The 22,476-nt window shown below is 39.5% G+C and overlaps 1 protein-coding gene across 9 annotated transcripts in view; it reads left to right on the top strand.

The window, feature by feature from the left end:
- FTO (FTO alpha-ketoglutarate dependent dioxygenase) overlaps positions 1-22,476 on the top strand; it is a gene marked incomplete at its 5' end in the record, with an annotated part of 363,984 nt that overhangs the window by 29,084 nt on the left and 312,424 nt on the right. The window contains one exon of one of the 9 annotated variants that reach the window (XM_079723155.1): positions 9,158-9,223. The exons of the other annotated variants lie outside the window; for them this stretch is intronic. Within the exon in view, the coding sequence (XP_079579281.1) occupies positions 9,158-9,223 (66 nt within the window). The remainder of the gene's footprint in view (positions 1-9,157; positions 9,224-22,476) is intronic. 9 annotated transcript variants of the gene reach the window in all.

Raw genomic sequence — 22,476 nt, 5'->3', positions numbered from 1 at the left:
AGGCTCAGGGAAGGCCTCTTGGAGGGGGTCACATCCTCGCCCCACGTCCTGAGGCTCAGGACTCAGTTCATCTCAGAAACTGATGAACTGACCACCCTCTTTTTGTGTAGGTTCTCCTGGAAATCAAGGCAAAAACAAGTTGGCTGTTCCTGTGGACACAGTGCCATGGAACTTGAGAATTCCATGCACTTCTTGGAGTGGGCAATTCAATAGCAGCTCTGGAGGCAGCATAGCACAGTGGAAATAGCATCGCCTTTGAAGCCAGACAGATTAAAGATGCTGCCTCTAACTAGCTGTGTAAGAAACAGGGTTTCCCTGAGCCTCTGGTTCTTATTCTATAAAATAGAGTTGATACATTGCCGTGTAGATGCCGTAGTAGAAATAGTAAGCGCCGATAGGGCACTTAATATGTGCAAGACACTTTTCTAAACACTTTATCTCACTGAATACATGTGTTATCCCTATGAAATAGGCCTTATTATTATCTCTGTCTTATAGATGAAGAAACTGGGGACAGAGAGATTAAATCATGTGCTCAGAGATCTCCAGCTAGTAGCTGGTAGAGATGGATTTGAACGCAGGCTGTCTGGCTCCTGAGTCCATGCTCTAAGTCATTTGTACTCTTCTATACTCCATTCTATCGGGACAAACCAAGTCAAACCCCTAGCTTAGTAGCAGTTAGTAATTTCTTCCCTTGCCCAAGTCAGTATTGCTTCCTTTCCGGAAATCTTGGGTTACCCTTCCTTTCTTTCGCCATCTGTCTTCAGTCTGTGACTGTCTTGCAGTTTGTCAGCAGCTGTAAAATCCGACCCCTCCTCATTCCTACCGCCTCTGCTCCAGTTTAGATGATCTCAAAATACCTCCTTCCAGCAAATTTGCAGCAGCTTCCTCGCTGGTTTTCTTGCCACTCTCCTTCCCTTCTTCTCAGCATCCACCCCCTCTTCTTGCCAGTCCATCTTTTACTTAGCTAACAGAATGGATTTCCTTATTATTTGACTCTGGTCTTAATTCACTGTAGTTCAATGCATTCCTGTTGCCTAGAGGATAAAGTCCAAGTGCCACAGGTGCATGCGCGTCCTTTTACTTCCAGGCTGCTATCTAACTTAACCTTCCCCTCCCAGCTCTGCCGCTCTCTGCCTCCTTCCTTGCAGGCCCATCTATTTACTATTGATTTTGTCAGGGAGACCCCCTTCAACTTCACTTCATCCCTCCAACCCACTGTCCTCTTCCCTCCCTACAGTTCACCTGGGGGAAAATCCAGTGCCTTCTCAAGATTTCTTTTGAAAGTTTCTGCCTCTGCAAATCCTTCCTTCTCTTGTGCCCACTTACCAGTTTAGTTTCTGATCACTCTCACTTTGTACTTCACCATTGCGTTGGTGTAGGTGGTGGCTCTTTGATGGTGGGTGCTGGAGAGCAGGGACCCTGTCTGCATGTGTTTCTGTACAGCACAGCACAATTTTTGCCAACAGAAGGGCTATCCTGATACTTCGGGAAGGGTTGGTATGATGTCCTGAGAATATATTTTTCATTTTGCACGATGGATGTATTTTACTTGTTTTTCTGTGTGAGGGAAATTCATATGTGTACACACACACACACACACACACGTGCGTGAGAGTGCTCCTTGTTACCCAGCAGCAATATGACCATTTATTTTATGTGTGTGGTGCCTTCTAGGGAAACATATGTTGTTCTCTTAGGTTGACTTTATGAGGAAAGAATGATGTCTGTACCGTTTTGCATGTACTTTTTCCAATAATTATTTTTATTGTTTCATCTTATTAATAACATTCACACGTAAAATATAATCACATTGTACAGAGGGATTATGATGGAAAATAACAACTCTCCCCCTTATTCCTCCCCAACTTCCCCACTTAGAGATGACTATTCTTTTTAAAGGAAAAGAACTTCGTTGAGATATAATTTGCATACATACAGTTAACTCATTTAAAGTATACAGTCCAATGTTTGGGGTTTTTTGGGTCTATTCACAAAGTTGTACAACTATCACCACTGAAATCTAACTTTAGAACATTTTCCTCTCCTTTGAAATAAACCTTGTACTCATTAGCTGTCACTCCCCATTCATTCTTTTTTTAAAAATTTACTTATTTATTTATTTAGTTTGCTCTGAGTCTTAGTTGCGGCATGCGGAATCATTGTTGCGGCGTGCAGGATCTTTTAGTTGCGGCATGCAGACTGCTTAGTTGTGGCATGCAAACTCTTAGTGGCGGCATGCGTGCGTGATCTAGTCCCAGGGATTGAACCCTGGTCCCCTGCATTGGGTACGTGGAGTCTTACCCACTGGACCACCAGGGAAGTCCCCCCATTCATTCTTTTTTTTTTTTTTTTTTTTTTTTTTTTTTTTTTTTTTTTGTGGTACGTGGGCCTCTCACTGTTGTGGTCTCTCCCATTGCAGAGCACAGGCTCCGGACGCGCAGGCTCAGTGGCCATGGCTCACGGGCCCAGCTGCTCCGCGGCATGTGGGATCTTCCCGGACCGGGGCACGAACCCGTATCCCCTGCATTGGCAGGCGGACTCTCAACCACTGCGCCACCAGGGAAGCCCCCCCCATTCATTCTTATATACCACTCATCCCCAGCTCTAAGCAACTACTAACCTACATTCTGTGTTTATAGATTTGACTGTTATAGACATTTCATATAAATGGAATAATATAATAAGTGGTTTCTTGTGACTGGCTTCTTCTACTAAGCATAATCTGTATGTTTTCAAGGTTCATCCATGTTGTAGAATGTATGGATACTTCATTTCTTTTTATGGCTGAATGATCTTCCATTATATGGATATACCACATTTTATTTACCCATGCATCACTTGATAGACATTTGGATTATTTTTACTTTTTGGCTATTATGAATCATGCTGCTATAAACATTTGTGAACAAGTTTTCATATAGACACGTTTTCATTACTTTTGGGTGTACACCTAGGAGTGGAGTTACTGAGTTATATGGTAACTCTGTGTTTAACTTTAAAAAAAAAAACTAATTAAATAATTTTTGGCTGTGTTGGGTCTTTGTTGCTACGCATGGGCTTTCTCTAGTTGCGGCGAGTGGGGGCTACTCTTTGTTGCGGTGCACGGGCTTCTCATTGCAGTGGCTTCTCTTGTTGTGGAGTATGGGCTCTAGGCACATGGGCTTCAGTAGTTGTGGCTTGCGGGCTCTAGAACACAGGCTCAGAAGTTGTGGTGCATGGGCTTAGTTGCTCCGCGGCATGTGGTATCTTTCTGGACCAGGGTTCGAACCCGTGTCCCCTGCATTGGCAAGTGGGTTCTTAACCACTACGCCACCAGGGAAGTCTCTATGTTTAACTTTTTGAGGAACTGCTAAACTGTTTTGCAAAGCAGCTGTACCATGTTACATCCCCACAACAGTGTAAAAAAAGGTTCTAATTTCTTCACATGCTTGCCAACACTTGTTATTGTCCATTTTTTACCTGTCTCATTTAATTCCCACAATTCTGAGTTAGCCAGAGAAAAATATTCTTACTGTTATTTCATAGATGAAAACTTCAAGTCAAAGGACAGATGAAATGAGATGCCTGGTTTGTGTGTGAATAAAGGGGAGGAAGAGGCATGGATAGTTCAAAACAGCAAATCATCCACAAGTAATTTAGAAGTTTTTGAATTAGCTGCTTATGTTGAAGATGACATTTCCCATCCCCACTTTTTTTTTTTTTTTATATCAGCATGGTTATATTATTTTGCCTGTGGTAAAAAATATTGAGGCATAATTTACATAACATAAAAATTCACCATTTTAAAGTGTATGAGATGACAGCTCTTATTCACGATTATTTCTTAGTGCTTCTAATAGTTGTCTTGAAAAATATTTGCATATGCTTAAAAATACCTTTTTTTGTATTAAAAAAGAGGGAGAAATACAAAGTGTGATCTCCAGGGAGCCATCCTAGATGTACAGAAGGGTCAAGAATAGAAGGACCAGAAGGCAAACAAAAGTCACCTGCTTTGAAGGAAGTTAGATAATTATGTTGACTTTCTTCCATACCTTAGATAGAGCCTTTTCAAAATTAGAGTGAGATGCCTGCCTTGCGTTCTGACATGAATATTTAGCACCGTCATCTCTAACCCCTAGGATCATCTGGTAAATGTTAACAAGAAGCACCAGAACTTGTGTTTTCCCCGTCTTACTGTTTTTCTACAGGAATGCTGACAGCTAGAATGGCTTTATGACATGGTGCCTGCAAAGCTGAAAGTTACACGTGTAGTTACCTGGGTAGGTGTAGAGTGTATTTTTTTAAGCACTGGACATAGTGACTGGATGTCATTAGTTATGTCAGTTTTATAATCCTGAAGAATTTTACATGCAGTTTGATGAAAATTGCAAAGAAGAATTTAATCGTAAATTATATTTTCATGTTATGCTTCCACTAAGTGAACAGAATATTTTCTGAAAATATGAAACTTGTAACGTACACACAGGATTGAAGAAGGGCTTTATATTATATTTTCTGGTTTTTCTTGTGTTTCTGCTCAGCATGGTAGAGTTATTTTTTGTGGGAACACAGCACATTTCTTGGTAGGTTTCCCCAGTCTGTTTCAATGCTCCATCTCATATCGTTTGTTTGCAAATGAATACATGGTTTCTGCCCACTTTGGAGAATCACTAGGGCCACTGAAAATGTTATCTCTGGCTTAGCTGACAGTTTTTATTGCTGATCTGGTGGGACCCAGGTCAATAGACTTTTTCAGTGTATTTCAAAGTCCCAGTGTCTCCCAAGAAACGTTGTCCTCCTTCCCCTGCCCACCTCATATGGACAACATTTCACTGCATATTCTCATTGTAAAATACTTGATTGTATATTCAGACAATGCTGGAAAGTTTCAAGAAGAAAGTAAAAGTCTTCCGAATCTTCCTTCTCGGGCAAGCATAATCCCTGTGACTATTTTGGTTTGTAACAGAGGTTAGTCAACTACGGCCTGGGGGCCAGATCTGTCCTGCTACCTGTTTTTGTACAGCCTCTGAGCTAAGAATGGTATTTACATTTTTAAATGGTTGGGGAAAAAATGAAAAGAAAATAATATTTCGTTACATATGGAAATAATATGAAATTTAAAATTTAGTTTCTGTAAATAAAGCCTCCTTGGAACACAGCCGTGCTCATTTATATTCATACTGTATATGCCTTCTCCCAGGCCTCCAAAGCCTGAAGTATATACTGTTTGACCCTTTACAGAAAAACATTTGCTGACCTCTGGTCCATAACCTTCAAGACTCTTTTTCCTGTGCATTCGTGTGAATATTTGTTTGTGTGTTAAACAGTGCAGTCATTCTGTGTGCTTTTGTAATCTGCCCATCCGACAGAATATTGTTTATCTGTAACTTCTGTTGAGTTCTTTTTTTGTTTGTTTATTCCATTGAATTAAAATCTGAGACCCACTGCTTTTCTTTTTATGTTTATATCCTATAAACCCATTAGGTGTTACCTGGGAACAATAATAATAATAATAGTACTTACTGTATCACTTAGAATTTATTTTAATTGTTTAATGAAATAAAGTTTATTTATTTGAAGGTCATGAGCACCCAGCATCTTTTAGCATCCTGTTCTGCCATTCTCAGCATATCCTCTCATTGAAAGATGGTGAATAGACTGTCATTGCTGTGTGACAGATTACTGCAAAGCTTAACGACTTGAAACAACAAATATTTATCCTCTTACAGTTATATTCCTGTGGGTCAGGGATCCAGACACAGCTTAGCAGGGTACCTCAGGCTCAGGGTCTCTCATAAGGCGTCACTCAGGATGTTGGCTGGGGCTGCAATCATTTTCATACTTGATAGGGGTGGAGGGGATCCGTTTCCAAGGTCACCCTTGTGGCCGTTGGCAGACCACACATCCTCACTGGCTGTTGGCTGGAGGAGATGTCGGTTCCTTGCCACGTGGGCCTCTCCATAGGGCAGCTTACAACATGGTGGTTAGCTTCCCCCCGAGTGTCTCTGAGAGAGAGAGAGAGACAGAAGACACACACACACACACACACACACACACACACACACACACACACACACACACACACACACACACACACACACACACACACACACACACACACACACACACACACACACACACACACACACACACACACACACAGTCTTTTTTGTAACCTAATCTTGGAAATCATACCCCATCACTTCTGTAGTATTCTGTTTGTTAGAGGTGAGTCACTAGGCCCAGGCAACACTCAAGGGGAAGAACTGCATGAGGGTGTGAGTACCAGGAGGCAGGAACTATTGAGGGCCTTCTTAGAGGGTGCTCACGTCATTCTTCATGAGGTTTATTTAAAGGTGGATAGGCCCTCAGGCATTGGTCCAGGCTGGAAGGGGAGGGGAGAAGGGCTTTTTTAATTAGGTAAAAATTAAATAAAAAATTAAAATCAGTAGTAGACTTGAATTTCATCAGCTGGAACGATGCCACATGGCTACTCCAGCTGTGAGGAAGTCTGAGAAAGCAAGCTTTTTGGGTGGGCCCGTTGTTGCCCAGGTCAAAATCAGGATTTTGTTAACAAGAAAAATTGTCATAATAGTTACTGGGTGGGCAGAAGATGGTATCTACTATTCCTGCTTTCTAAGGTGGTTGTAAGGGTTCAGTGAGGTAACAACCCAGCACTTGTCTGGTTTATAGTATGCCCTCGAACACTGGCTATGTTTATTGATACTCCTTATAAATTATGTAGTATAGTTTTGGCAGTTAGTTTGTTGATATAACAGGATCTTTGTGCACTGCTACTGAAAGAAGTAGCATAGAAAGAAGAAAACATTTATTGAGTACCTAGTATGTGCCAGTCATTTTATTAATATACATTAATATGTTATCTGATTTAATCTTCATATTAAATGGGTATTATTTGTCCCATTTTACAGATGAAGAAGCTAAGGCCCAATAATATTAAGTAGATTGTTTAAGGAGCACATTCCACTGGTGTGCCTTGAATGGGTTATTATTGGTTGTGGAGATAATGGTCCCCTTAGCTCTTGGAGTGGGTAGGTGGGGACTTTCAACTCTGGCTCCAGCAGCCTCTTCTGGTTGCTCCAGTGTGCTTTTCAAATATCCTAATTTTCTGCGTGCTGCGTGATGTGGAAGAGGTTAGAAAGTATTGCTCAACGAGTAGGTGGCAGAGCTGGAATTTGAACCAGGTGTGTATAACTCCAGAAACCTGTCTGCTTTCCTTGACTGATTCTGTCTCAATCTATAGAAGCAGTGAATTTTAGTTAGGCTGATATAGGAGTTAAAATGCAGCTTCATTTAATACGTAAAGTATTATATGCCTTTTATACTTAACATTTCTCTCTTGCTTTTTTTTTTTTTTAAATATTTATTTATTTGGCTGCGCCAGGTCCTAGTTGCAGCATGCAGGATCTTTTTTTTTAGTTGCGGCATGTGGGATCTAGTTCCTTGACCAGTGGTTGAACCCGGGCCCCCTGCACTGGGCGCGCGGAGTCTTAACTGCTGGACCACCAGGGAAGTCCCTCTCTTGCTTTTAATTGTCATATCACATGCTAAAAAGAGGTTTTCTTGGATTATAAAGTTATTTGACATTATTTGCTGTTTAACTGTAGCCTGAATGGAAGCTCACTTGGCCACTAGGTGTCTCCTTTTGGTTCTGTCGCTTCTGTTGCCACACTCTTTGAAGGAACCCGAAAAGGATGTAAGGAAGATAAGACAATAAGAACATTAAGAAATGAATGGGGCCTGCATTCTGATCATCCCAGGTGCCTGATTTTTTCTCCTCTCTACTTCTGTTTCTCCTTGCTCACAGGCTGATATTTAGTTAATAGATTAATTCTCTGGAATCTGAGTCTTTGATATCTGTTTCTCATTTATAAAAGTAGTAAAGTGGCGGTGGGGGGAAGAACTTCTGTGCTCATCTAGATAATAAGATAATTGTAACATGTTTGCAGAGAATTTTAGGAACAATTTTAATATCATGGGAATACTTGTGTTACTAGGCAAATAATAATCGTATTATTGATATTAATTTCCCTGTTCTTTAATATGATAATACTGGCTGCCACTTACATATATTATCTTCTGTGATCCTCACAGGAACCCTACATGGTTGCAGTTTCCCCCTGATTTTACAGATGAGGACAGTGAAGCTTAGAGAGATTGGTTAATTTGCCCCAAGTTTAATGGAGCTTAGTTACTTTAAGGTTTTTCCCCCTCCATTTGGAAGTTGTTATTAATTCATTATAGCGGTGGGGAGAGTTTGACTTAAGCACTAAAATTTAAAATTCCTATCGAATAATTCAGCAGAAAGCACTTCTGGAACCATGGTTGTGAGGGCAGAAATCCATTTTCTGCAGTTGTCTTGTAGAAGCGAGCTGGGGATGTGGGCTCCCTTCAGGAAGGCTACAGGCTCTTTGCAGAATTACAAATTGCGTACACTCAGGGATCACTTCCTCTCACTTGCCTACAAATGCAGCACCCATTGTCATAGAAACAGCTGGGCATTTGACAGCTCAGGTTCAGACCCGGAGCTTCATAGGATGGAACATTCTTCTTACTCAATTAGGGGCACACTGAAAAGATGGGAATGCAGCTAGGCCTGTGGTTTTCTTTGAGACTGCTGGCTGATAGGATCTCTTTTACCTGAATTTAGATTCCACACTAATTTCCAGAGTTGTCCAATTGTCTTAAAAGAAAATCAGCTCATGCTAGGTTTTCCTTAGTCTCGAATAATTTACTTGTGCATAGTCTCTCTCCATTTGGCTCCCCAGTTGTGCTGGTGATTTCTGCAGACCACAGGAAAATGTATAACAAATGTGAGATGAGAGAGTCTTGTCAGGCAGGGAGCACTTCCTCAGGGAAGTTGGAGCTGGGTGTGGGAGCGGTCCCCAGCACTAACAGGCACACCCCCAAGATCTGCCCCCGACACTGTCAGTCCTCTCTCTTTGTTCCCTTTCCCGACTCACTTCCTGCCAGGGATTTGTGACATATTTCCTAGCAGATCAAATGAGCCCCTGACACCTGATTGCCGAGTGCTTCTTGTTTACAGTTGCTTTCCAAGGACACCTAGACAAGATGGAAAGCTTAACGCACAGTAATTAAATTTGCATCTGCTCTGTGACAGGACTCAAAGGAGTTTTTTCCCCCCTCCACATATGAATCTCATTGTAGAGCTCCTACTGTCTTTGACCATACAACATCTAAAAAGGCAAGATGTGGACAGGTAAACAAACATTGGTTCAGTCTACTGCCTGTCATTATAATGATGAATATTAAATAAGATCACGGAGATCCCTTTCTTACTTGACTTTCTACTCTTCACCTACTTGTTTAGCCAGATTTATAACTGGTTTTAAATATAAGAACTGTAGCTTAGAGGTGATTTTTAAAAAATATTTTTAAAGGAAAACAAACATTGCTGAACAATCTCGATTGGTTTAACACCCTTTGGGTTGTACATTTCTCACAAATGCTAATGAATAATTCAGCAAGACCAAACACAATCTGCTGGTGGTATCCAGTGGTATTCACACTCGCTAATGAATAATTCCTTTTGGCTTTTATAGAGCAGCTCTAAGGAGTGACTTCTGAGACTCAGATGGGTTATTATTGGGCTATTTGTCAGTGTCCTTGGGGCATTGTGAGCCAAAGTCCAACTTGACTACCCACTCCACATACCTTCTCTGACTCTTCTGGCAAACAGGCAGCTCTTTCTGTCCCAGCCTTTTAGCTCTCAAATGTTGCTATGAAAGAGGCAATACTGTAACAGGATTCAGCTCCACCATAATTTCATTGATTCAGTTCCTTCAGTATTTCATTCAAATAAAGAACTGTTTATTAAGCACCTTACTCGATACAAAATACTGAGCATGGCATTGTGTGTAAAGTAGATTTTGTGTGACGTGTCCTCAAAGGGGACATAGGGCATATGGGAGAGGCATGGCGTCTGGTAGGAAGATCTCAGTGTCTTTCTGTCAAAATGATCAATTACCATTTTCTCATCATGTTCTCAGGTATGCATTTCAATGCATATTTGCTGTTGCTGGTGTTGTGTGAAGGTTTTATTGCTTTGGATGAGCCTAAAATTTGATTAATATTGGAACTGCTTATGGGATATGCCCTATAACATCACCCCAGAGCCAACTGGGTAAGTGACCCTTGTGCATTTCTGCTGTACTGAAGTCAGGAATGTGGTATGACCTGGCTTTACTAGACTGCAGAGTCTGAGGATGGTGAATGGGGATTGATTTATGCCTGAGTAGTCTATATACCGTACCTCAGCAATCATACTGCATAATGTATAACTGTGAGATCAGTGAGTCACACCCAGCCTTGGTGAGGTTGTCTTTGGCATCCTGTATCTGCTTCAGCTTTTTCTGTTCAACTCCTAGTTTTTGCTCTTCTTTGTAAGCGCGCTGGAAGATCACAACTTCCAACTTCCTTGCAGTTAGGTGGAATTATATGATTAGTTTTGACCAATGAAATGAAGTGGAAGTGATAAGTATCTTTTCCTGGTCAAGACATTTAAGGGCTGGTGTGCTACTTGTGTGTTTTCCCTTGCCCTGCTACAGTGACCTTGGGGGCTGTGTGTTCCAGATGGTGGGATCTTCATTAGCCTCGGTCCATGAATGACTGTGTGGAGTTGAGCCCTCATTGGCCCATATTGGGCAGGGAACTTGACCAAGAAAGACTGTTATGTATTAAGTCCCTTAGATTGGGGAGTTTACTCACAGTGTAGCCTAGACCATTTTCACTAACACAGAGGGATTAGTACAGGAAGAGATGTGTGTGTGCATGTGTATGTATGTGTGTGTTACCTAGGGCCTGGTATTCAAGGTTTCAGTTACTTTTGCCAAACGTAGTTTCAGTTGGGAATTGAAGGGTAGACCTAATTTAGGGACAGGAAAAGAGTTTATTTCATCAATTACCAAGGCATCTGTGGGAGAAAAAATCCTGGTATAAAGAGAGTCGTGGAAGTAAAAGGATAATTAGTGAGAGGAGCCAGAGTTGAGTTGAGGCTATTATAACTCACAGTAATGAGTTTTAAATTGTATCTAGCATGTTTAATTGGTAAGATAGTGAACCTGTAATTTTCCTCTTTGCTTATAGTTTATACTAGGGCCTGGGTCTTGAGCTAAGATTAGTTTTCACGTTTTTAAAAGATTGTAAAGGAAAAAAAAAAAGAGAATATTCAGTAGGGGCCATATGTGGCCCACAAAGCCTAAAATATTTACTGTCTGGCCCTTTATGGAAAAAGTTTGCTCTCCCTTGGTTGATACCCTTAAAATCTCTGCATACAAAAAAGTGTCACACATTTAAAAAATGTGAGTTCCTAGAGCATGGAAACTCAAGGGTTTTATTAATCTTTGTGTCTTTTGGCCTAGCAGGGTGCATAGAACATAGTACAAGCTCAGAACAAGTTTACTTTATTGAATTGTACACAGAACATGGGAGTTCAGACATTTCAGAGGATAAGAACCGAGAAGAAATCATGGAAGGTCGTAGATCTGAAGGAATAGAAGTTTACCACCTCTGTTCACTTGGCTGGTGACGTTTCTGGATTTGTTTAAACCTAATATGTATGGACATTTATTTAATTTTCATATTCATTTTCAAATAAATACCATATTATTTAAAATGTCATTTTAAAGATACTGATGTCTACTCTGTCATCAAAGTACTGTTAGAGTCTTCTTGTTAATCTCTCAGGTGTCAATGTTTTGTTTTCTTTCCTGGGCAAAATTCACATTAAAAAATTTTTTTTTATGCAAGTTTCTATCGGTTCACTCACTCATTTGCTCACTCATGGATACATACCCACAAGAAATGAAAACATATGTCCACCTAAAAACTTAAAAGTGCTCGTAGTAGCATTACTCATAATGGCCAAAAAATAGAAGCAACCCCAAATGACCATCAACTGATTGGATAAACAAAGTGTTGTGTAGCTATATGATAGAATATTATTCTGCAACATGAAGGAATGAGGTACTGATATATAGTACAACATCAATGAACCTTGAAAGCATTACGCTAAGTGAAAGCTAAACATGAAAAACTACATATTATGTGATTCCATTTATATAAAATGACTACAGTGGGCAACTCTATAAAGAACAGAAAGATTAGCGATTGCCTAGGGCTAGGAATGGGGTGAGATGGGAGTTGTGGGTGACTGCTAATGGGTACGGGGTTTCTTCTTGGTATGATGACAAAGTTCTAAATTTAGATTGTGATGATTGTTGCAAAATCTGTGCATATACTAAAAACCATTGAATCGTACATTCTAAATGGGTGAATTTTATGTTATGTGAATTATATCTCACTAAAGATATTAACAAAATTATTATGCAGCCGATTGCTCATTTTCTAGTAATGCTGCTGATTATACACCCTCTTATTCAAGCAACAGTCAGGGTTTGATTCTTGTATTGTATCTTCTTGAATTAAAATTTCTTAGAAACAAGATTGATTTATATTCAAATCCCCTTTGACCCAGCTATTCTACTTACCTGAATTTATTCCACTTTCTTTACTGGCACATGTGTACAAAGACATATGAACAAGAATATTCATTGTGGCATTATTTGTAGTGGTAAAACATAAGAAAACAATCTAAATGTCCATCTGTAGGGGACACGTTAAAAATATTAAGGAAGATGTAGCCGATGAACTACTCTAGTACCCTTGAGAAGAAACAGTTCTATATGTACCAATATGAAACAATCTTCAAGATATTTAAATTAAAAAAACAAGGTGCAGAATACTTGTTACTCTTTGTGTAAAATGCTTACATAAAGGTAGAATATCTCTGGAAAGATTCAACAATAGTTACTTCTTTAGGAGGGAAAGTTTGGATGTCCAAGTAATAGGAGAGAGACAGACTTTTGAAGGGTTAGACTTTTTTTTTATACACTTCCCCCCCCGCCATAGTGGCAGTATTCATAATCACCAAAAAGTAGAAACAACGCAAATGTCTGTCAGCTGATGAATAAACAAAATGTGGTATATCCATACAGGCATGTAAGTAGAAGAGTTGGGTCAAAGGGGATTTGAATAGAAATCAGTTTCGATTCTAGGAATTGTAACTCAAGAGGGTAGTGTTCAAATATTATCAAAAAACTTTGTGAAAAGTTGATTTCTATACTACGGCTCAGCAACCAGCCTTGTGTCTGTTTGTGCCCATCCCTTCTCAGTCCATGTGGAATAATTTGTTTTAAGACTCATTCCCGCCCCCCCCACCAGCCCTACCCCTCAGCCACTAATGATGGAGCAATTATGTGGTTCCACAGTAATTTTAACACCATCTTCTAACCCAGCTGTATGGTGGCAGTGTATCTGCAGGGCAGGAATGTGGCTTACAAGGGACAATATCAGGTTGCCCCTAATTATTTTAATGTCTCCTGTGAAATGATAAATGAAGTTTACAGTTATAATAAAAGTAAACCAAGTTCCCCCAAGGTATAAAGAGTTTGCAAGGAAAATTCATGTAGTCAGATATAACTTGTTTTTTTAAAGCATCCTTCATTGGGAGTTTGAAAACCTATCTGCAGGTTTTTTGTTTTTGTTTTTTAATGTAGGCATTTATTTGATGAAGCCCAGTAAGGATGAATAAAGTATGAAAATGTTATAAGATTTATAGCTCCTTCTCTAGGGACTTAGCACTTTTTGGTTTTTGGTATAATTGAAAAAATTCTTCCAAGTTTTACATCTGTGTGCATGCTTTATAATAATAACTTCAGGTAATTTACAAACTATTTGCTGGGATTTTTTCTGGTCTTAGGAGGTCCCATAATTTGGCTGTAACTCCTGCTTTTATTATTTGGTGCCACTTGGGTTCTTATCTTTCCCAATCACTGTAAATCCTCCAGTGAGCCCCACACGTACTAGGTAAGACTGCCATCTTGAGAGGTGAGCGGTTTCCGTTCACAGTGTATTTGATACAGTGCCCACGACTATAATTTAGATGTCTCTTTGAAAGAGAGCCCATTGGGCTCAATCTCACCATTTCCTCAGCTGGGAAATGTGGCATTGTAGAAGCAGTGCCCCGTCTCCCTATATCAGAAGCTTTCTGCTCTCATATAAAGCTAGGCTTTCCATGTTGGGTTTCCTTCTAACTGCAGGCAATCTGGCTGCTGTGGTTTCATTTAAAAGATACTCCATTTTCTTCATGTTCCTGCTGCTTGCTGCCTACTGACCCACAGCTAGAGGCTGCTCTTGCTGTGGTTTATCTGTTTGCATGACAGGGCACCTTCCCTTATGCCACCGATGTCTTCGTTTATTTTTTATATCATATTTGTATTGTTAGTGAACTGAGGTTGGAAGTGTCCATGACTTAAAGAAACCCTGCTGTGAATCCTCTTATAATCCCTCTTTCAGGTAGGTCCTATTGACGAATTTGATGTTTAGATAGATTATTATTATTGTATTATATTAAGTGCTATCACTTATGGGTTTATACAAACCCATCTATATGTACTGTTGAGTCTCTAAAGAACCACATGGCTTTTTTGAGTCAAACTTCCCCATAGTACAGCTGAGGCCCAACGAAGCCCAGAGAGTTTGTTGGCTTTTTCAAGATTACGAAGCTGCTTAATTACAGAGCTGAATCTGTAGTATAGAATTCCCGATCCAGAGCTTGGATGAATTATGACAAACGGCACTCCTTTCAAATACCTCAGCAATGCAAGACTTTGGAAAAAAATGATGTTTAATTGTTTAAAATTTTATTTACCTTCATTATAATCAAAGGAAGTAACAAATCTTGTAAAATATTTCTAATAGTCTTTATCTTTCAAAATTAATTAATTAATTAATTAATTATGGGTGCACAGGGTCTTAGTTGTGGCACGTGGGATCTTCATTGAAGCATGTGGACTCGTAGTTGCGGCATGCATGTGGGATCTAGTTCCCCGACCAGGGATCAAACCCAGGCCCCCTGCATTGGGAGTCTTAACCACTGGACCACCAGGGAAGTCCCTAATAGTCTTTATTCTTCCAGGTGCCTCTACAACTTACCGGTAGTCTGACAATATATTGCTGATAGTGGTTTTTCCTTTTGATATTATTGTTAGATGAGACTGAAGACGAAGTTGGGCTGGAACAGTTGTGCAAACACCATTTCAGATGGCTATGGGCAAGCCAGAAGCCACATCTTTCCTAAGTTAAAAGGGCTGACCTTAGTTACTGCTGCTAGTTGGTGTGTACAGCATGTTTTAGGAGAAGTAGTTATTTTTAGCCGACTGACTATGACCAAGATTAATAGCTCTTGAAAGGGCTATAATGAAAGGCTGCCCCAACTGACTTCTACATTATTCTTTATTTATCCTGCTCTCATCCCTGTCACCTTTGGGCATCAGCCAAATGTCATTTGTGTGAGATTTGCCCCTTGGATGTGAAAGGCCTCTCTTTCTTAATGATGGGAGGTGATTGGGCTGCAAGGCTGAAGTACTTGGACAGTTCACACGACCCAGGGGATAAGCTTACAGGTCTGTGGGAGTCACGGGAACAGGACACTCACTCCTGGGGTGGGGGTGGGGAGAAGAACATGAGAATATTCAGCTGTCTGATCCAGATCATTGAGATAGGGCTCCGTTTTCAGGTCCGTATATCTCAGTGGCTCTTCTGTTTGGAGCATTTGCAAGTTTCTTATTCTGAAGAAGAGTTTTTGCTTGACATTATCAACTATCTCTAGTTTTATAAAACTAGGAAATCTCTTTGTGGTAGTCACTGCAAATTAACTCCCAAATCCCTTCTTGCCTCCTTCTGTCATGGACTTTTCAGGACAGTTGGCTGCCCGGAATACAGACCGCATTTCCCAGCCTCCCCTGCAGCTCGGTGTGGCCACTGACTAAGAGGATGTAGCCTGTGGTCGTTTCTGGGATGTTTCCTTCAGAGAAAGCTGGTGTGTGCCCTTTGCCCTTTTCTTCTGAGGCCCTTTTTTAATCCTGCTGCTTGGAATGTAAATGCTGCATTTGGATCTGGAGAGTGAGGGCCAGTCCTTAAGGTGGTGAGCTGGAAGGGGCTTGAGTCTCTGAGGACAGCATGAGAACCACCATACCAGCCTGGTGAAGCCACTGCCATTTTGGATTTTGTCACTTGCAGCCAAACCTAACCCTAGATCATACACGATTTCTGCACATTGCAGAAGAGGAAAAGAAATCCCAAGCCCTTAGATTTCCTTCTGTCATCCTGAATATTAATGTCAAAATTCAAACAGATCCCTAACTCTTCCTTCTTTCAACTACTACAAATTAAAACAACTTGTGACAATGATAATGCATTAATTTATTTAAGAACTAAAGACCTGAGAGATATATGAGTATGAAAGATATATGAGAGATAGGGTAGCACAAAGACTGGAACAGAATGTAACTCGTCTAGGAAGGTGCTAACCAGGGCTGATCTTAATGGCCTTCTGTAAGAGTCAGGTCAGGGAGTCCTCACTGCCTTCCAGTGTTGAAGCAGCAGCAGCTTCTTTTTTTAGATTATTGGAGGGCCTTAGGGATGTAACTTCATCTGCTTTCTTAAGGACTTGGGGAGCTTTTTAAAATTTTAGGTTGCAGTGTCAAGTCTATTCAATGCTTTCAGTTCCTTTGCTGGATACCGCTGTTTATATTTTGCCTGACTCATTGGTTTTAGGCCATAATATTTGCATGTAGCCATCCCATCTCCAATATGATGTATATTAGATAACATGTACTATATTAGCTGTTGTGCCTTGGAAATTATTATTAACACACCCGCTTAAAATAGATGCTGAGATGTGTAATTACTTTTCACGATTTTTTAAACTTTTGGAGGAGAAAAAAACAGCTGTTTGGTTCAGTTGTTCTTATTAGCATTTGTAACGTGAACCAAGAGAGAGGTTTTCTGTGCCATGTTTTTCCTTGCTGTTTCTTTCCTTTTCATTGGAAGAATAGCAGGGTCTTGTCTTTTGTTCACACAAGTAAAAGTCCATTCAGCTGGAAAACAGAATAGTGTGCTCTTTGTGTACCCAGAGCATCTGAATGCTTGTGGTCCCACACTAGTTGCTGTTTAACTATAATAAAATTGTGACCAGAGGAGATAAATATTTAAAGGATAAATGACAGGGCTGTTAATCCAAAAGCCAGTTTTGTAGCATTGTTGTTTTTAGCTAATAGGTATATAGCCAGGAGTCACGGAGATGACTTTTAACTCAGAAACAGAGTAAAACCTGTTTTCCAACCAGTTAAAAACGTCACTGGATATTTTGAATGGCCTATCATTTTGTGTTTTAAAAAGTCACTTGAACATGTCTAAACTGTCTTCGGAAACTTCTAGGAATTTTCCTTATGTGTTTGCTAATCTTGGTCATGTCATTCATATATATATATATATTATGGAAAATATATAAATTCATATATAGTATGACATATTCTCTCTCTCTCTCTATATATATATATATACATATACACATAAAATACCAAGTCTATTATCTAAGAAAAGAGACTTTAGGGCTTTTATAAATCTATGAATTCAAAACTTGATCTGTCTTTTCCCCTATATAGCATGATTTGCCTACCCTTTGGTGAAGGAAAAGCATTTTTGAGAATTTCCTTTCCCTATCAGAATACAAAGGACAAATCTCTGTTCCTTTCTCTCATGCCTCTCTCTCTCTTCCGTTTCCTCTCTTGCCCTTCCTTTTTTTTCTTTCTCTCTTCTCTTCTCCCTCCCTTTCTCTCTCCCCCTCCCTTCTCTCTCTGTCTCTGTCTCTCTGTGTCTGTCTGTCTGTCTCAGCTGAAGTTCTGCACTTGGGCATATGGCCCTTTGAGAAGAGCTGATTCTGGTTGTGGTGCGGGGACTCAGATTTTGGAGGGAGGTTTATTTTGATACAGGGTTTCACTTTTCCATTGTTGCCGAGTGCTGGGGTCTGTTTTGTCTTATTTTACTGTTGTTCCATTGGCTGGATTATTCAGTCAGCTCTTTTCCAGGATATCCCAGAATAAAATAAAGCAAAGTATATTTTACAAATGTATTTTCCTTTTATGCAGCGACATCTCATTATAGCAGGAAGCTTACACTTTACCTACCTAGGAGGGACAACAGGGCCTGGCGGTGCCAGTGCTAAAGTAAGAAGTACATATACCACCTACAGGGGCCAGCTGCAACTTAGCTTCAGTGTGTGAATGTGGGCCCAGTGTTTGCAGATACTCTGATTTTTCGAAGGAAGTTGAAAATGTGCATTTTTATTTGAAAGCTCTTTATTTTAAAGAGCAGTCTACTAATTGAAATTTCAAACCATATGGTCCAAATATACCATATTTACTTCCTCAGACTGGAAGCAAATGAGGGTCTGCCCTTTGTGGTCTCTGTTATTTAGAGAGATTATATAATTGATGTAACCGGAGAAGGAGATGTGAGGATTCCTTTTCAAGGAAGTTGACCAGCCCAAAGAAAAATATGTAGATTGACATTTGGGGATATCTAAAGAAAAGACCAGGTTTCCATCCTATAACCCTACAACAGGGTCCACCAGTTGACAAACTCATTTTCTGCACACAGTGCTTTCAATCCCATTTGGTTTGCCTCACTTGAAATTATGAATGGATAGGCAAGGATCACGAAACAGTGTGTGTGGAATGCCTCCAACAAGAATGACAAAACAAAGCAAACAACAGAAGCAAGGGAACCCGGAGAAATAGGACAGTGTGGAGAACAGAAGACAAAACTTCAAAACAAATGCTGATTAATATTTTTAAAGAGATGAGGAAAGATGCTACGTATATGAAACAGGAATAGGATATTAATAAAAAGGAGCATTCATATTGTTAAGTTTGTTAGTTGTGATAGTGTATTGTGATTATATTTTTTAAAAAAGGTTGTCCTTACGTATTAGAGATACATACTGAAGAATTTCAATTGAATTATGACGTCTGAGGTTTGCTTTGAGGTAATTCAGAAGGAAAGGTAGGGTAAAGGAATAGAGAAGTTAAGATTAGCAAAATGTTGATAATTGTTGAAGCTGTGTAATAAGTACATGAGGGCTTATTATTTAATTCTGTTTTTGTGTGCTTGAAATTTTCCATTGTAAAATGTTAAAAAGTGGGGGGAGAGCCTTTAGAGACCCAATTAAAAATATGATAGCAAAAGTTAAAATTTCAATAGGATTAGAAAATAAAGTAGAACTCAGAAAGTAGAACAAAAAGACAATGCAATGGAAGATTAGAGAGGAAAGATACAAAATTAGGGTCAGTCCAAGTGGTCCAATATCTGATTATATGGGTTGTAGAGTAAGAACCAAAAATATCAGAAGGGAAGAAATTATCAAAGAAATAATACAAGGTAATTTTCTTGATCTATAAGATGTGAATTTTGAAATTAAAAAAGCCCACTGAGTATCCAGCCCAAGAGCTGAAAAATGACCCTAGCAAGGCCCTTCTTCATGAAGTTACAGATACCCAGAGAAGAAGAGAAGGCCCTAAGAGCTGACATGCAGCTCTTACTTATGCCCTCAGCTGGGCTGGGTACTTAGGCTCCAGAACTCCCTGTGCCAACTGCTTTCAGACAGTAAACCATCTTTTGCTTGGTCAGGGCTGTGTGCTGGCTACCTGATGATTGGGATTCAGAGAAAGGACATGCTGTCTAATTTCTGTTCATAGACTTCTAACCAGGCTTCCTGTTTTCAGCTCCACTTCTGAAATGCACCTGCCATCAGAGGTACCTGGTTGCTGTAATTCCTGAGCCTTTCTGGAGATGGTGGAATGAATCAGCTCCACCCTTATTCATCTTCCTCTTTCCTTCCTCAACCCCTGCCCTGCCAGTAGGCTTCAACTCTTCCTGTTCTATTACACTAGTTTAACACTCCCTTTTCATCTTCCAAAATGTGGGGCTGACATCTTTTATCTGCTGTTACCTTTTCTCTCATTCGCTTTGTCCTTGAAGATTTGTGTTGTTGTTTTGTTTTTGTTTTTTGGCTTATTTTGTTTCGATTTCTTTACAGGCATTTTCGTGAGATTTTGGGAGGGAGCTAAGAGCATGTTTCGTATCTGCCATGTTTAACCGGAAGTTAATTTGTTGTGTTAATCATTCATCTGGGTATCAGAGTTTCTTTTCCTAAGGTTTATTTGAAAATCAAATTAAGAAAACAAAATGTAATAGGTAGAAAATAGTTTCTTCCTTGACTACTGTTGCTCAGATTGGCTTGGGTCTACCTACTGTGGCCCTCAAAGACTCCCGCTCAGTTTAGCAATGAATTTCATTCTGTTTTGGGCCTCACTCTATGCATTGTCACCTAACTAGGTTTTGTAGCCTGTGAACATAGAATGATGTTGCAGTCTGCTTATGTATTCCCTATGGCTCCTGATGAATTTGAATTCAGTACTTGCTGGTCAAAATATATACTCAATTTTTTTTTTATTACTTTGCTTCTGTATGTGTTTTATGTGATTCTGTTGCAATGTCCTCTCAGCCTATTGCTCAGAGCTCAATAGGAAGGAATAAGCATAGTGAGTAGACTTTGGGAGTAATATCATTCAGTTAAAAATATTATTGGCTTACAGCTTCAAAAGTATTTCACTGAAATTGCAAATTTTCAGTTGTATTTAGAAAGAGGAGAACTGGAGACCTGACCAGTCATTATACTGAAAAAGGGGAAATCTGGGACTTGAGTTCTGACTTTAGACTTCCGTAATAGTCTATTTCACAGTGCGTTTGCTTAGTGACTGTTACCTGTAACCAGGTACTTGTGTTCATCTTAGCTCATGCCTCTCAGCCTAGGATAGCTTCAGTTGTTGAGAGTATGCCCCTCTAGTATAAGAAACAATTCTGTCATTTTCTCTAAAGTCACCTTTTTTATTAAGGAAACTCTTTAATAGTTCCACATATTCTGTAGTTATGCATTTCTGTGAGTGCTTACCAACCCCAGCACAGTGTTTAATAAATTACTAAACTTTGAAGAACCTTTGAGAAGCAAGGGCTTTAGGTGGCTGAACAGCAGACATGCAAAAACTCTATCATCCAGAGTATCTAACAGACAGAAATAGAGGTTTGATCAGACAATATAAGCATTGAGTGAATCATGGTAATACCATGAAATATTTACACCTGGAGAGCATGCTAGGGTGGGAAAGAGAGTGGGTGGGTTTTTGTCGTTTGGGGTTGAACCTGATGCCAAACAACTCACCACTCTATGATCTTAAAAGCAAAACAGAAAGAAAAAAAAAAGAGAGAGAGAGAGAAAGCACGGAAGAAAGGAAAAAGAAAATGAGGGAAAGAAGAGTTGTTGATTTGGTGATATTTTGTTGTTTGCAGTAGCTTTTCACAAGAGCAAGTCTCCTTTTGTAGACAGTAACCTTACAAAAAGCCAAGTTTTAATCAGTCCTTAAAAGAGACTAAAAAGTCATGGTTTCTTTTTTTTTAAAAAATTTATTGAAGTATAGTTGATTTACAATGTTGTGTTAATTTCTGCTGTATAACAAAGTGATTCAGTTATACATTTATATATTCTTCAATTATATATATATTCATGACCATATAAAGTCATGGTTTCTTGTGATCACAAGTTTAAGGTTTTAATTTAATCAATATGTCATTATTAAACTTGCCTTAAAAGCCCTCATTTTATTACCTGTAAAAATAGAGACTTGAATAGCAAAGAACCAAATAGCCTAATATGTTATTCTCAAACAATGTATGTGATTTATCTATTTTTAATGCAATGCTATTTTATTTTTTTGTTTTTTTTCCTTTTTGCGGTACGCGGGCCTCTCACTGCTGTGGCCTCTCCCGCTACGGAGCACAGGCTCCGGACGCGCAGGTTCAGCGGCCATGGCTCATGGGCCCAGCCGCTCCACGGCATGTGGGATCTTCCCGGACCGGGGCACGAACCCGCGTCCCCTGCATCGGCAGGCGGACTCTCAACCACTGCGCCACAAGGGAAGCCCTGCAATGCTATTTTAAATAGGCTTGTGCTGTATTTATTTAATAATGATCCACAAAGAAAGTTAATATAATGGCAGCAGTATATGGATTACTTAGGAAAGGTTTGGGAGATATTTATCTGAGCTGATATATTTAGAGAATTTCAAATAAGTTCCAGTATAGAAAAGGGCTAAAGTGAACATGCCAGGCCAATTTGTTTTGCCACTCTGCCAGTACTTTGCATGTAAATTTTTCTTATAGTGATAAACCTTTTTAGATTTCATGGTATTATGTAGTATTATTGAAAATATTTATTGTTGATGATGAATAAATGTTGACAAGAAATAATTTGATTTATTAAATTTAATTTTACACATGGTATATGTAAAAAAAAAAACCCCACAGATTGTATTTGGGAGCTCTTTTAATGTAGTGTTTTTGCTTTTGCTTTTTAGCAGTATTAGAATCGAATCATGTATTAATAAGGAAGCTCAGATTGACCACAGACACAGACATTGGCCTTTCAAGGGGATCATCTGACTTTGGTATCTGTCATGAGCTCTCTGGATGTTTGAGATGAGTTATGCTAAACAA

Source organism: Hyperoodon ampullatus, assembly GCF_949752795.1.
Source record: "Hyperoodon ampullatus genome assembly, chromosome: 18".
Lineage (NCBI taxonomy): Eukaryota > Metazoa > Chordata > Mammalia > Artiodactyla > Ziphiidae > Hyperoodon > Hyperoodon ampullatus.
Note: the sequence above shows the minus strand (reverse complement) of the source record. Positions and strands in the feature narration are given on the sequence as shown.